This window comes from Danio aesculapii, chromosome 16, assembly GCF_903798145.1.
Source record: "Danio aesculapii chromosome 16, fDanAes4.1, whole genome shotgun sequence".
NCBI classification, from domain to species: Eukaryota; Metazoa; Chordata; class Actinopteri; order Cypriniformes; family Danionidae; genus Danio; species Danio aesculapii.
Window position 1 is genome coordinate 51,008,482 of NC_079450.1, and position 14,784 is coordinate 51,023,265.

The 14,784-nt window shown below is 35.9% G+C and overlaps 1 protein-coding gene across 1 annotated transcript in view; it reads right to left on the reverse strand.

Annotated features, from left to right (window-relative positions):
• Window positions 1–14,784, reverse strand: part of zgc:158689 (uncharacterized protein LOC791177 homolog) — a 47,100-nt gene that overhangs the window by 11,915 nt on the left and 20,401 nt on the right. The window contains exons 6-10 of the mRNA XM_056474662.1: window positions 12,190–12,251; window positions 9,941–10,012; window positions 8,367–8,504; window positions 1,922–2,074; window positions 59–238 (exon numbers count right to left, since the gene is read on the reverse strand). Of these exons, the coding sequence (XP_056330637.1) occupies window positions 59–238; window positions 1,922–2,074; window positions 8,367–8,504; window positions 9,941–10,012; window positions 12,190–12,251 (605 nt within the window). The remainder of the gene's footprint in view (window positions 1–58; window positions 239–1,921; window positions 2,075–8,366; window positions 8,505–9,940; window positions 10,013–12,189; window positions 12,252–14,784) is intronic.

Here is a 14,784-nt window from a genome sequence, read left to right on the forward strand (position 1 = left end):
GGGGAACAGAGCATAGAAATCCAATTATGTTTCCACAATAGTGCCCCCCTGCTCTCACCTGTTCTGCAGGCTGTGTGATGCCCAGTTTGGCGTTTCGCAGCACCTCCGCCAGTCCCGCTCCTCCAGAGCTCTGGGGGGCAGTGTGGCGTAGCAGGTTCAGCGCCCGCTCCGGCAGTTTAGTGGGCTGAGCACAGGACTGCTGCCATGATGACAGCTTCTGAGACAACAGCTCTCTCACCTGCACAACAACACACTGTTTACACAAAGCTTTTTTCCCCTGAAAAGCCCTAATTTAAAGAATAGTTCACTCAAAATGATAAATTTAAGCAATATTTACTCCAGTAGTACCAAACCTTTATGATATTTTCCATTTCTTTGTTTAGTTGATCACTAAAGAAGATATTTTAAAGCAACCATTGACTATCATAGCAGGAAAAACAAATTCAATGGAAGTCAATGGTTATGGGTTTCCGACATTCTTAAAAGTATCTTCTTTTGTGTTTAATAGTAGAAATAAATTCATGAAGGTTTGAAACAAGTAAAGGGTAAGTAAATGATGAATTTAAAATGATTATTTTAAAATGATTTTTAATAATTTACTCAATATTTACTCAGGTCATTTCAAACCTTTATGATTTCTTCTATTTCTCTGTTCAGTTGAACACAAAAGAAGATATTGTATCATGAAGAAAGCTGTAAACCTGTAACCATTGACTTCCATAGTAGGAAAAACAAACAGAAGTCAATGGTTACAGGTTTACAGGGTTTCTGCTGGTTTCATTAAGTTAAATGTAAGACGTTTTTAAAACATAAATGAAGTAAATTTCAGACTTATACAGTTCTAAACGCTATGGATTTTTGTCTAATGTCCAGTGGAAAAGATTTTTACTTGTCCCATTAAAAAGATTTAATTTGGTTAGTTCTTAGCCATATATTTTAAATAATGTGTCAAAACAAGCAAACTCTAGTTATATACGTATAGATAGGCATGTGCCGGTATGCTATGGTAGTACGTTTCTGGCGGTATGATAACCTTGGATAAAAATATCATGTTGCCAAGGTATTGTGATTACTGCTCTAAAATAAGTTCTTTTTAAATGTCTGAGTAAAAACAACAACAACTTGAACACAATATATTTTATTTAAAGAAACATTTATAATATTTTGGAACATTAAACATGTCAGGCTAAATAATTAAATTAAATCATTGACTTCTGCTGTCTCCATTAGTTTAAATAGAGAAAAAACACATAAGATAGCCTTACATATACCTTAGGAACGGTAAAGCAGATCATTTTAGTGGTTTTAAAACCTTGACTTTTCCAAACCGCGTAAATCTTGAAACCAGTTATCGTCCCATCATGCCTACTTATAGGTACATTAAAGTTTTATATCCTCATATAAGTTTTAAAAACTATAATAAACTAAATGTACGCACAACGGCCTGTCCGGGTCAGCAGGTATATATAAATCCTCACCAGTCCTCACCAGGTATATATAAATACATGAAGAACTTTTAAACAAATGTTATTGTAAGGATGTGAGCAAGATAAAGATGTAACTTTTGTTTAGCTTTACATGTGCAAAGAAAAATTAAGGCCTGTTTAAAATTATATAAGATCTACAACACAATTTTCAGTGTAATTTAGACTTTTAAGGCCCAAAATTATCATTTTAAATTTTAAAACACACCGAGGTTTCCAACATTCTTCAAAATATCTTCTTTTGTGTTTAATAAAAGACATAAACTATATGTAGGTTTGAAACAAGTAAAGGGTGACTAAATGATGACAATTTTTAATGTGGGGGTTAACTATCCTTTTAACTTTTAAATCACTAATTACCCTAAATCATCTTGAAAAACATACAATCATTTCTTAAAAAACAGATATTAGACTTTTTATGGTATTACTGTTGTTACCTTGCAGTGGTAGTTGATGAGGATCTTGGTGACTGAACACTGACGGTCCACCAGAAAACAGTAGCGGCGTCTTTCTTCTGTCAGAGCAGATCTGTAGCCCACCGCCACCAGAGAGTCCAGCTCAGCCTGTCGACGGCTCATCAGTTCTACATACTGACACACAAACACACACTGAGTTTTATGGGTTCTTCTCAGATATGGAATGATTGTATATTCGCTCCCCCTAAACCTAAACTCAACACTAGCAGGAAACAATCAGCATTTTTACATTCAAAACAATTCTTTCTTTGTGATTTACTAGTCGTTTTCCTCATGGGATGAACAACAACAACAAAAAAAAACTCACAAGGTCAAAAATTATTGATATTACTATACTTGTGAGGACATTTGGTCCTAATAATGTCACCAGGACCACAAACAAACTCTTAATCTCTCTCTCTCTCTCTCACTCTCTCTCTCTCTCTCACACACACACACACGCACGCACGCACGCACGCACGCACGCACGCACGCACGCACGCACACACACACACACACACACACACACACACACACACACTTGAAATACTGCTTTTGTCCATGCTACTTACATAGCAGAGTCATGCTAATCTGTATAGTTATTTTTATTAATTGATACAATACACATAACGACAATATATCACAATTTTAATTTAGTTCTTACAGTCATACTAATTAATTATTACAAATTTTTTACCAACTGAACTGTTCGTTAAACCCTATCATGACAAAAAAATGCTGTAATAAGTTATAGTAAATACTAGTGTTAATGAAGTATAGTAGAGTGTATTATACTGCTTATATAGTATTTCCAACACTTATTTGTAATGAATGCTGCAGCATACTATAGTATTAACTATAGTGAACTCATCAACTTTAAAAAATAGTGTAGTATACTTTAATTTAGTTTAATATACCCTTTAGTTGTAGAAAACTACAGAATTGGGTTATTTGTTTATACCAGCAAGCAATGTCATAAGTAGGGACAAACAGAATCTGGAGACATTTTTTTTTGCTATTTCTGAGGATAATTTTACTAAAAATCTGCAGATTTATGCTGAATGATTTTGGGAGTATTATGACTACAAACTTCATATATGAAGTAAAAAATAAAAACTTTTGAACTTTTATTTAATGTTAATAATGCAAATGCAATTAGATCCACTTTATTTGGTAAACAAAGCAAGTCTCTCATATAATATCTCTACTAAACGACAGAAAAAATCACTTTACAAACTGTATTGTAAATGAATCATGTGAACATTTTCCTATTAGTCTATAATTTTACTGAAATTCATTTAAAAACTGAATAAATATAAATGTACACACATTTACACAAGTAAATAAACAGAATCTGTGGAAATCTGCAAAATTCTGCGCGCGCAGATTCCGTGTGGGCCTAGTCATAAAACATTAACATATGGTTAGATTTAGTTCGTGACATCAAGTGACCAAAATTGAATGTCTAGCCAGCGTCTAAGGACAATGTTATTTTGACATCCAATAACGATGTCAAATGTCCTCGATATTTGGTTGATTTTTTGTTGTGTTGGAAAGTGACCAAAATCCAACGTCGAGCTAACATCTTAAACCAACGTCATATAGACATACATTACTGACATTTTTTCATCAGGTATGGCAACCAAAATCAAACATCTGATGGACGTCATAGTGTTAACATCCATACAACGTCAAACTATAACATCCTTAGACGTTGATATTTGGTTGATTTTAGGTTAGATGTTGGACATTGACGTCAACTTGATGTTGGGTTCTGACGTCAACCCGATTTTCATTTCCAAACAAAAACGCAACGTCCCCAGGAGACAACACCCTCCACCCTCCCGTTTTGTCATTTCTCTCAAAAAACTCCTGTATTTTCACCACGCCCTTTCACCAGTCCTCTGTTTTTTGGTACAGTCTATACCCCCTGGGTCGCCAGCTTTGCAAGGCTAATACTATCTAATTGCAGCGGCCGCCCGAAATCAGGTTTATCCTACCCATTAGATTATGCTACCAACACTGTATTTGAATGGTTCTAAGGTTGGGGTTAGGGATTCGATAGGTTGGGGCGATATAACAGCTTCATATTAAACTACTCCACATTAAAATTAACACTGGTAGCAAAATCTGATAAGTAGCATATTATTCATTCATTCAATTTCTTTTTAGCTTAGTCCTTTTATTACTCTGGGGTCACCACAGCAGAATGAACCGCTAACTTATCCAGCATATGTTTTGCGCAGCAAATGCCCTTCCAGCTGCAACCCATCATTGGGAAACATCCATCCACACTCATACAATTTTAGTGTACCCAACTCACCTATACCACATGTCATTGAACTTGAGGGGGAAACCGGAGCACCCAGAGGAAACCCATGCAAACAATGGGAGAACATGCAAACTCCACAAAGAAATGCCAACTGACCCAGCCGAGGCTTGAACCAGCAACCTTCTTGCTGTAAGCAAATTGTGTTACCCACTGCGCTACTGCATCGCCTGAGTAGCATATTACTTTATCTAAATGTGCTACCTACTGTTTGAATAGGAGCTAGGATAATCTGACAAGGTAGGACAAATCGACTGAACACAGGTCCATAGTACAGTTACTAACACCATAGTACAGTTACTAACCCAGTTCTTATCTGTGTATTCACACAAACACACACCACCACCCCCACCCACTGGTCTACCAGAATTTCAGATACAAATGTTGGCAGTTATGCCACGATGTTGGGGTACAACACCAATCTGACATTATGTTAGAATCCAGTGCCTGCTGCCATTACCATAGCAATTGCCAGAACAGATTAATTCTTATACTTATCTATAGTTGTTGTGTTACTATATCGCCACAGCCCTATCACCCTGCGGCCCAAGACCGGTTATTTACTGAAGCTAAGCAGGGCAGAGCCTGGTCAGTACCTGGATGGGAGACCACATGGGAAACCTAGGTTGCTGTTGGAAGTGGTGTTAGTGAAGTCAGCAGGGGGTGCTCAACCTGCAGTCTATGTGAGTCCTAATACCCCAGTATAGTGAAGGGGACACTATACTTTCAGTGAGCACCATCTTTTGGATGAGACGTTAAACCAAGTTCTTAATTCTCTGTGGTTATTAAAAGTCCCATGGCACTTCTCATAAAGAGTAGGGGTGTTACCTTGTGTCCTGGCCAAAATGCTATAGTAAATATGATTGTCCTGGCCAAAATGATCATATTTACCATAGCATTTTTTCATGTTATTTCAAACAGTCCAATAAGTGTCCTTTTCATTTAACACCTCTCTTTTATTTTCCTTCTTCAGTAAATACAGTAGTATACATTAGATTTTACTACAGTAAACTGTGGTGTATTGTAGTATAATATACCCTATAGTTGTAAAAACTACAGTATTGGGTTATTTGTTTATATTACTATAGTTGTTGCGTTACCATAGAAACTGTCAAATTACCACAACAGATTTTTCCAAAGCTTTTCCATAGTTGCTGTTTTAACATAAGAACTATAAAATCACCACAACAGATTAATTAATTAGTATGCTTCATAATCACAATCATATTTACTATAGTATTTTTAATGTTGTCCCAAACAGTCCAGTAAGTGACCTTTCTATTTAACACGTCAGTCATTTTCTCCTTTATTTTCCTTCTTCAAGCAGAGGCCCTGTTTTTCTTCATAATCTGTTTTTCTCTACCTCGGTTTTCCTCTTTTCTGGCCCCAGATCAGCTCTTCCGGATATCTGCTCAATCTCACACTAAAACACTTGTTAGTTCTTTTCTCTGAGCCCAAAAAAACAACACGCTTACACTAACGCTCGTGATAGCAGAGCTCAAACACAGATAAACTAAGTCCTGAACAAACACAAGTTCAAATAAACAAACACTTGTTCCCCCCAAAAAATCCTCTCAGTCACAAATCAGCTTTAATATGTTGGACGCAGACAGCCTCCAATGAGCTCAATCCAGTCATTATAACACATAGAATCTACAAATGACCGGCAGTACATGATTTAGTCTACAGTACATGAATAGCAGCCGATGAGCTGGCCAGCACACAATTACTCAGTTCATTAGCAGGCGCTTTAATGCCATCTGACTTACTGTTCATTGATGACAGTGTTAATCAGCCTCAAGTGCTTCCCCACATTAAAAAAAAAATACCATAGTATGCTTTAGGATTTCCTCAGTGTTGGGCAATGTACTTGAAAAATGTAGTGAGCTAAGCTAAAAGCTACTTGGCAATTTTCATTTTTAAATCAAAGCAACTTAAATCCAAGTCTTACATATACTTATCTTATACTTATCATCCAAATCTTAGTGATCAATAAAACTGTCAATGAAACATATGAGGCAGAATTGTTCAGCTCAATTATTTACGGCAAATAATATGCTGTACCAAACAGAAACAAATTATAGTATATATAACAGCAAAAACAAAAAACTCCAATAAAATCAGGTGTTGATAATAGTAATTTATAGTAAAGTCAAATATTTAGGAATAAGCATTATTTACAACTTCATTAATGAATTACACTACATAATGTAGTATCAATAGTAATTATTATGAACTAATAGTAATTACCATAGTATACTTTGGCCTTTACTACAGTAAACTATATACAGTTGAAGTCAGAATTATATATATATTACATATATATATTTGAATGATATATTACCCCCCTTTGAATTTTTTTTTCTTTTTATAAATATGTCACAAATGATGTTTAACAGAGCAAGGAAATTTTCACAGTATGTCTGATAATATTTTTTCTTCAGGAGAAAGTCTTATTTGTTTTATTTCGGCTAGAATAAAAGCAGTTTTAAATTTTTTATGAACCATTTTAAGGTCAAAATTATTAGCCCCTTTAAGCTATATGTTTTTTCGATAGTCTACAGAACAAGCCATCATTATACAATAACTTACCTAATTACCCTAACTTGCCTAGTAAACCTAATTAACCTAGTTAAGACTTTAAATGTCACTTTAAGCTGTATAGAAGTGTCTTGAAAATATCTAGTCAAATATTATTTACTGTAATCATGGCAAAGATAAAATAAATCAGTTATTAAAAATATTATGATTAGAAATGTGTTGAAAAAATCTTCTCTCCGTTAAACAGAAATTGGGGAAAAAATAAACAGGGGGGCACTGGTGTAAAGTACTTAAGTAAATGGAATTTGTTACTTTATTTAAGTATTTTTTTGGCTACTTTGTACTTGTACTGAGTATTAAAAATATAAGCAACTTTTACTCTCTACCTGACTACATTTTTGATTGAATATATGTACTCTTTACTCCACTACATTTGAACGGAAGCTTACCGTTTCTCGTTACATTGCGATAGTGCGCGACAAGTCGGCATCTTTATCCACCACGGCTAATCTGTTGGGCAGACGAGGTGATATCGCCATCTGCAGGGTGCTGAGGGTACTGTATGCTATTTATGAGCTAAATCACGTGAAGGTGAATTAGCAGCTTGCCTAATACCAGGTGTTTAATAAGCGACATGGCTGCAGCCAGTGATGAAGCCGAAGTTGGCACATCAAGCAGTGCCAGCACTGATGATCATCCATGGCCTTGATTTTCTCTGTTATGATATTTAAGCTTTAAACAATTAACAAGCAACCAACTAGAACACCCTAGCAACTGCTATAAAGACTATAGAATACAAAATCACAAATACAAAAAAATGAACACCCAAAACTGTAAGAGTATATTAAAATGTACTAGTAATTCTACTATGGTAGACACTATAACAAGTGCAGAAGAATTAGCACAACAAATCACCACATCATTGCAGTTTACTGTAGTAATATACAGAGTGGGCCATTTATATGTATGCACCTTAATACAATGGGAATGGTTGGTGATATTAACGTCCTGTTAGTGTCACATTAGTATATGTGAGGAGGCAAACTTTTCAAGATGTGTGGTGACCATGGTGGCCATTTTGAAGTCAGCCATCTTGGATTCAACTTTTGCTTTTTCAATAGGAAGAGGGTCATGTGGCACATCACTTATTGGGAATTTCACTAGAAAATCAATGGTGTGCTTGGTTTTAACATAACTTTATTCTTTAATGAGCCCCCTCACGTATACTAATGTGCCACAAACAGGACATTAATATCACCAACCATTCCCACTTTATTAAGGTGTATCCATATAAATGGCCCACCCTGTAGTATTTACCACACTGAAAAATTGCTTTGTCATTTTTTAAGGTAAGTGGTTGGAAACAATTTATATGAGCTTACCTTTAAAATAAAAAAATAATAAAAGTAATGAATCATGCACATGAAATTTACTACATGTTCTGTAGTAAATCTACTCTAAAATACTATAGTATATTTTTTCATGCTTAAGATATTTAAAATGTAGGCTGAGGCACGTATTTACAGTGAGTATGTGTAGAGTATTACTATGACACACCTGCATCTCTCGGTCTCCATATTTGTTGGGATGTCGACTGGCCTGACTCTTCCTCCGCAGCTTCTTCAGCTGTGACTGACAGCGCTCGATCGACTCCGCCTTTGACTTCCTTTCACTCTGGTATTTCTTCAGCGTACCCTGAGAAACGTTTTATATACAGAATAATTAAGTTTCTGAGATGGAGCAATAGTTAAGCTACAGGATCACCTTCTGCAAGACTCAAAATGTAAACTATTTCTTAACAGTGTTGGCGTGGAGTAGGCCCAGGACCAGAATTTTTCATCCCATCAGTGAGTCTATATATTTACTTATGTAAAAGTGTGTGAAAGCATACCTCTACAGACATTTCTGGACACTGCGAAATATGTCTCGGTGGCACATTTTTCTGCAGTTTTTGTTTTCGCGAATCCACGAGAGGCCGCTGTGTACGCTTTTTGAGATCTCACATTTCCCTCGTGAGTGCCATTCACGCCTGCTGTTCTCGCGTAAACCCACCAGAATCTGCTGTTGACTGACTTTTTGACTGACTGGACGAACGATCGACTGACCCACCCTCCCCCTTCCCTAAATCCAACTAATTTTATCGATTGACCCGCCCACCCACTTCCCTAAACCCAACCAACACGTTTCAAAAGCAATCCAAAAAAAGCATCTGATTTTGTTTTACCACGTTTTCAAATTTTACCACATTCTCACCCTGTTATTTACTTGTTTGTATTATTTTTTGGATTCTTTTTTTCTCTTCCTGCTTTCTGGAACTGCTCTTCACCGGACTCGAACCCCATCATCGTGGTCTATTCCTCTCTGCATCTCAAGTTTGCCAACGTACTGTACATGGCACGCTAACTGGACAAACTGTTTGCAGCTGGAATGCCGTCCATACGGAGGTAAGCGGTCAGCTGGTAAGAGCGAAACACCACCCCGTAGTGTTTGTTTAAAAAAATTAAAATACAGCCATACATACCTCTGGCTACGCAATTCGCAATCTCCAGAAACGTTGCTACGTTTTCAGCTCTATTTTATGATTATATGATTTAAATACAATACAGTTTGTAACACTTATGACAAATGTTATTAAGTGTCATTTGCTCAGTTATGTCATTTCAAATGTAAAGAGGACACTGTTTTTATGACAACTTGACATTGGGTTTGGAGGCCCTTTATTTTTGAGAGGGGCACTTTTGGGACGCAACTTATGTTAATTTTCTCTGTTATGATTAAACAATGACCTAGCAACCAGTTAGAACTCCCTAGCAACTGATATAAAGACTATATAATACAAAAAAATACAGGGTACTTTGCTTTAACAACTACTGCCCTGGCGGTCACATCGCAAATCCTATTTAATCTTATTAATTTCTTCAACTTTAAAATCTATTAAATCTACTAAATCCTTTCTGGTCAGACTTTCACAAGCCAATATAAAGCTTATCTTGATAAACCATATCGTCACGAGGGTTACTAAGCTAACAAGATCAATTTTATGTTCAATTACATGTACAGATATGCAGATAACATTCATTTTACTCAATGTTTTTATCCAGTAAGCCAGGTAATCAGTATTGTACACTTACGGTGAGATACTTGATGTCTAGCTCCAGTTTCTGCTCCAGCTGAGACAGCAGCTCTGAATGAAACAACTTCAGCTGCAAACACAACAACAAATACAGTCATTATGAAAACTCATTCATTTCTTGTATGGCTAGAAAATTATCATACTGTGTCTAGGAATTTGTCATAAATTATTAAATTGCCTTATAATACAGATCTGATGAATGCTTGATTCTGATTGGCTGGTGAGCATTCTGAGGTGTGCCGTTATTTTCAGATAAGCGCACAGCTAAAGTAGTTCTGGCAGGTTTTGAGTTCTGTATCACTACGCTGAATGATTTCAGTTTCACAGATTTCACAGCTATAACCCAGATAACACACGAATGTGGGCCACTTTAGGCAGTTATGCGGCATTGGTGGTATTCCTTCGGCCCAGACAAAATGAATGTGAGCCTGAAGTGGCCCACCTGTACAATGGCAAAGGGGGGCTAAAGATTAAAATTCCTATATGGGCCATTTAAGGCAAAGATTTGGCACTAATGGTCATCTGAATGTGGGCGTAATGTGGAAAATTATAAATTTGGCCCAAATGATGGAGGACAAATGTGGGCCACAGTTGACAAAAATGTGGCATAGTCATTTAAGTGTAATCTGGGTCTAAACCTAAAGTGGCTCACACGTTTAAGTGCAAATGTGACCCAGTTATCTTAAGACATATGAGTGCCACTTTTGGCAAATTCTTGGCACAGTAAGCTCTGGCTATTGCGGCTGTGAGCCTAATGTGGCCCAGAGAAAATATGGCAAATGTGGCCCAGTCATCCTAAAACAATTGTCGGCCTCTTTTGGCAAATATTTGGCACTGTTAGCTCTGGCTAATGTGGCTGTGAGCCTAAAGTGACCCAGAGAAGATATGGCAAATGTGGCCCAGTTATCTTTAAACATATGTTGACCATATAGACCAGGGGACACCAATCTCAGTCCTGCAGGGTGGTGTCCCTCCAGGGTTTAGCTAAAACTTGCCTCAAAACACCTGCCTGGATGTTTCAAGTACACCTAGTAAGACCTTGATTAGCTTGTTCAGGTGTGTTTGATTAGGGTTGGAGCTAAAATCTGCAGGACATCGGCCCTCCAGGAACAACTTTGATGACCCCTGATATAGACTAAAGTCACCATCATGGAGAAAAGTGTTTGTTTTTTTAGTTGTCTCATAGACCCGATCCTCTTAACATAAATTTTCTTTTGGGCTGCTGTAACTTTTAAGAACTTTGCTTGAAAAGTTTATTCATTACAGCAACCAAGCCAAGTAAAAAAAACTATAAAATTAAATGAGGCACAACCTGTGATAAAATAAAATAATTCACTGATATTAACCAATGTTTAATCCATTATTAGAAATAACGTAATAACATGCCACAGAATTATGAAGGTTTATAAGCTAAAAATCAAATAGTGAAAACTGTAGCATCAATTAGCTATATAATGTATTCATACTGCAATGCATCCTGGGATTTTTGTACTTTGTCACACACAGCAAGTGTAAGGTATAGGCCAGATTTGGGCCAAAATAAAAGCTAATTGTGGCCCAGAATAGGGTCAGTTCTGTTAAATTTGGTTGAATTCTGGCTGATATGTGATATTGCTTTGGCTTATTTGTGGCCCATATCTGATAAACAGGAGAGTGCTGCCCTAGAGCCATCATTGCATTCAGTATGTGGTCCAGATGTAAGTGTCTGCTGTGGGCCGGATCTGAGCCAGAATAAAAGCAAACTGTGGCCCAGAATAGGGTCAGTTCTGGTTCAATTGGTTAAATTCTGGCTGATATGTGATATTGCTATGGCTTAATTGTGGCCCAGATCTGGCAAACAGTAGCGGACCGCCCAAGTGCCATCATTCCATGCGGTATGTGGGCCGGATTTGAGCCACATGGATTTTGCTAGCTGGGAACAGTCAAATATCATATCAACACACACAACAGAAGACTTTGGATAAGATGTGTAAGAAACTAGTCCTACACACAGGAGCAGTTTGAGGACAAAAATCAGACAAATGTCTCAAATACAACAACTGAACAGTCGTATAAGTGTAATAATGCACTCTGATCTGTTGAATTATTTGAAAATGATGAATCACCACATCAGATGTGCTTAATTTTTTAATCATTCAATGAACCGTCATCAATTATTTCTTACAAAGTGCACTATAACTGAAGTGATTTTAGTTTGAAAGAATGTGCTAGAAATGTATCATTTATACGTGCTTTTCTTCTGCTTACCACGTCCTCGAGCTGGACCTGGATCTGCCGATGAACCTCCGCCATCTGGAACAACGTGTCGCCTGAATCAGAAAAACATTTTCCTGTAAATATAACTCCTTACTGATCTTTAAAGGACCAGTTCACCCCAAAATGACTATATGATTAATTACTCATTAACTCACACTCAAGTTGTACTAAACCTTGAGTTTCTGTTTTCTGGAACAAGATATTCTGAAGAATGTTGGAAAAAAGCACCCACTTACTTCCATAATTGGAACAAAAAATCCTATAGAAGTCAGTGGCAATGGTATAATTTTTTTTTACATTTTTGGGTGAACTGGCCCTTTAAATAACATTGGATATAAACTGTAAATATGTCCATCTTTATCCACATTCATACAGTATGTTCATGTAAAATTATTTATTTTATATAACAAATATTAAATGCTTGATTGTTTTTTGAACAGCAAATCAACATATTAGAAATGTAACTGAAGGATCATGTGATTGGAGTAATGGTGTTAAAAATTCAGCTTCAGATCACAGTAATCAATTCATTCATTCATTTTCCTTCAGCTTAGTCCCTTTATTCATCAGGGGTCACCACAGTAAAATTAACCCCCAACTATTCCAGCACGTTTTCCCCTTTCAGCTGCAACCCAGTACTGGGAAACACCCATACACTCTCACATTCACACACACTCATACGCTACGGCCAATTTATTTGGATCAATTCACCTATAGTGCATGTCTCTGGACTGTGGGGGAAACCGGAGCACCCCGAGGAAACCCACGCTAACACAGGGAGAACATGCAAACTCCACACAGAAATGCCTTCTTGCTCTAAATTACATTTGAAAATATATTCAAATAGATTTCAATAGTCATTTCAAATATTTACAAATATTACTGTTTTTGCTGTACTTTGGATCAAATAAATGCAGGGCTGATTATTATTGATTAAATGCAGACTTCTTAAAAAAATATTAAAAATCTTACAGTTTTTAAACTTTTACATTTTATTGTAAATAGTGAATGTGCAAATATACACTTTAAATAAAAAATAAAGGTTCTCATTTGCCATTAAGAACCATTAACATCCATGTAATATTTTCATCACAATATTTCAGATGTTTTTTTATGCTTACACACTGTTAAAAATGCCTTTCTTAGAATATTTGTCTTGTTTCTGTAAATATCTAAAAATATTGACAAGTAAAAAACATAATAAAAACATAATTTCTGTCTCAATCTCAATGTTTTTTACTTGTCAATATTTCTAAGTGTTTCAACAATTTTGCAATGGGGTAAGCAGAATCATTTTGGTTTTAATATAATATATAATAAAATATTTTTAATTTCAGGGTGACACAGTGACGCAGTGGGTAGCACGATTGCCTCACAGCAAGAAGTTCGCTGGTTGGAGCCTCGGCTGGGTCAGTTGGCATTTCTGTGTGGAGTTTGTATGTTCTCCATGTGTTCATGTGGGTTTCCTCCGGGTGCTCCGGTTTCTCCCACAGTCCAAACACATGCGCTATAGGTAAGGTAAATTGGGTAAGCTAAATTGGCCATAGTGTATGTGTGTGACTGAGTGTGTATGGATCTTGGAAGGGCAACTGCTGCGTAAAACATATGCTGGATAAGCAAGGAAATTTTGTATCACAGTATGTCTGATTTTTTTTTCTGGAGAAAGTCTGATTTGTTTTATTTTGGCTAGATTAAAAGCAGTTTTACATTTTTTAGGTCAATTTTTTTAAGGTCAATATTATTAGCCCTTTTAAGTCATTTTTTTTCGATTTTTCGATTTTTTTTTATTTGTTTTAATTTGGCTACAATAAAAGCAGTTATTAATTTTTTTTAAAAACTATTTTAAGGTCAAAATTATTAGCCCCTTTAAGTTATACATTTTTACGGAACAAACCATCGTTATACAATAACTTCCCTAATGACCCTAACCTGCCTAGTTAACCTAATTAACCTAGTTAAGCCTTTAAATTTCACTTTAAGCTGTATAGAAGTGTCTTGAAGAATATCTAGTCAAATATTATTTATTGTCATCATGACAAAGATAAAATAAATCAGTTATTAGAAATGAGTTATTAAAACTATTATGAAAAAATCTGCTCTCCGTTAAACAAAAATTGGGGGGGGGGAAATAAACAGGGGGGCTAATAATTCAGGGGGGCTAATAATTCTGACTTCAACTATATATATATATATATATATATATATATATATATATATATATATATATATATATAAATCATTCTATATATCATATGTATCATTCTAGTTTAAGGAAAAATAAATAAAGGATGCCTGAAATTTACCTGCAATTCTGGAATGAGTCACACAACACCCTGTAGTGTATTTGGTGTATTGGTGTTTTAAAGGTGACCTAAAAAAAAATAAATCTCTGATGTCCCTAAAGTGTGTATGTGAAGTTTCAGCACAAATTACCCCAGAGATGTTTTATAATTCTTTGAACTGCCCATTTTAGGCTTTGATGAAAAATGTGCCATCTTGGTGACTGTCGCTTTAAATTCAAATAACTTGTTTTAAGGAAAAAACTCACTTCATTTTGACATAATTTCAGAAAACAACACTTCTTAC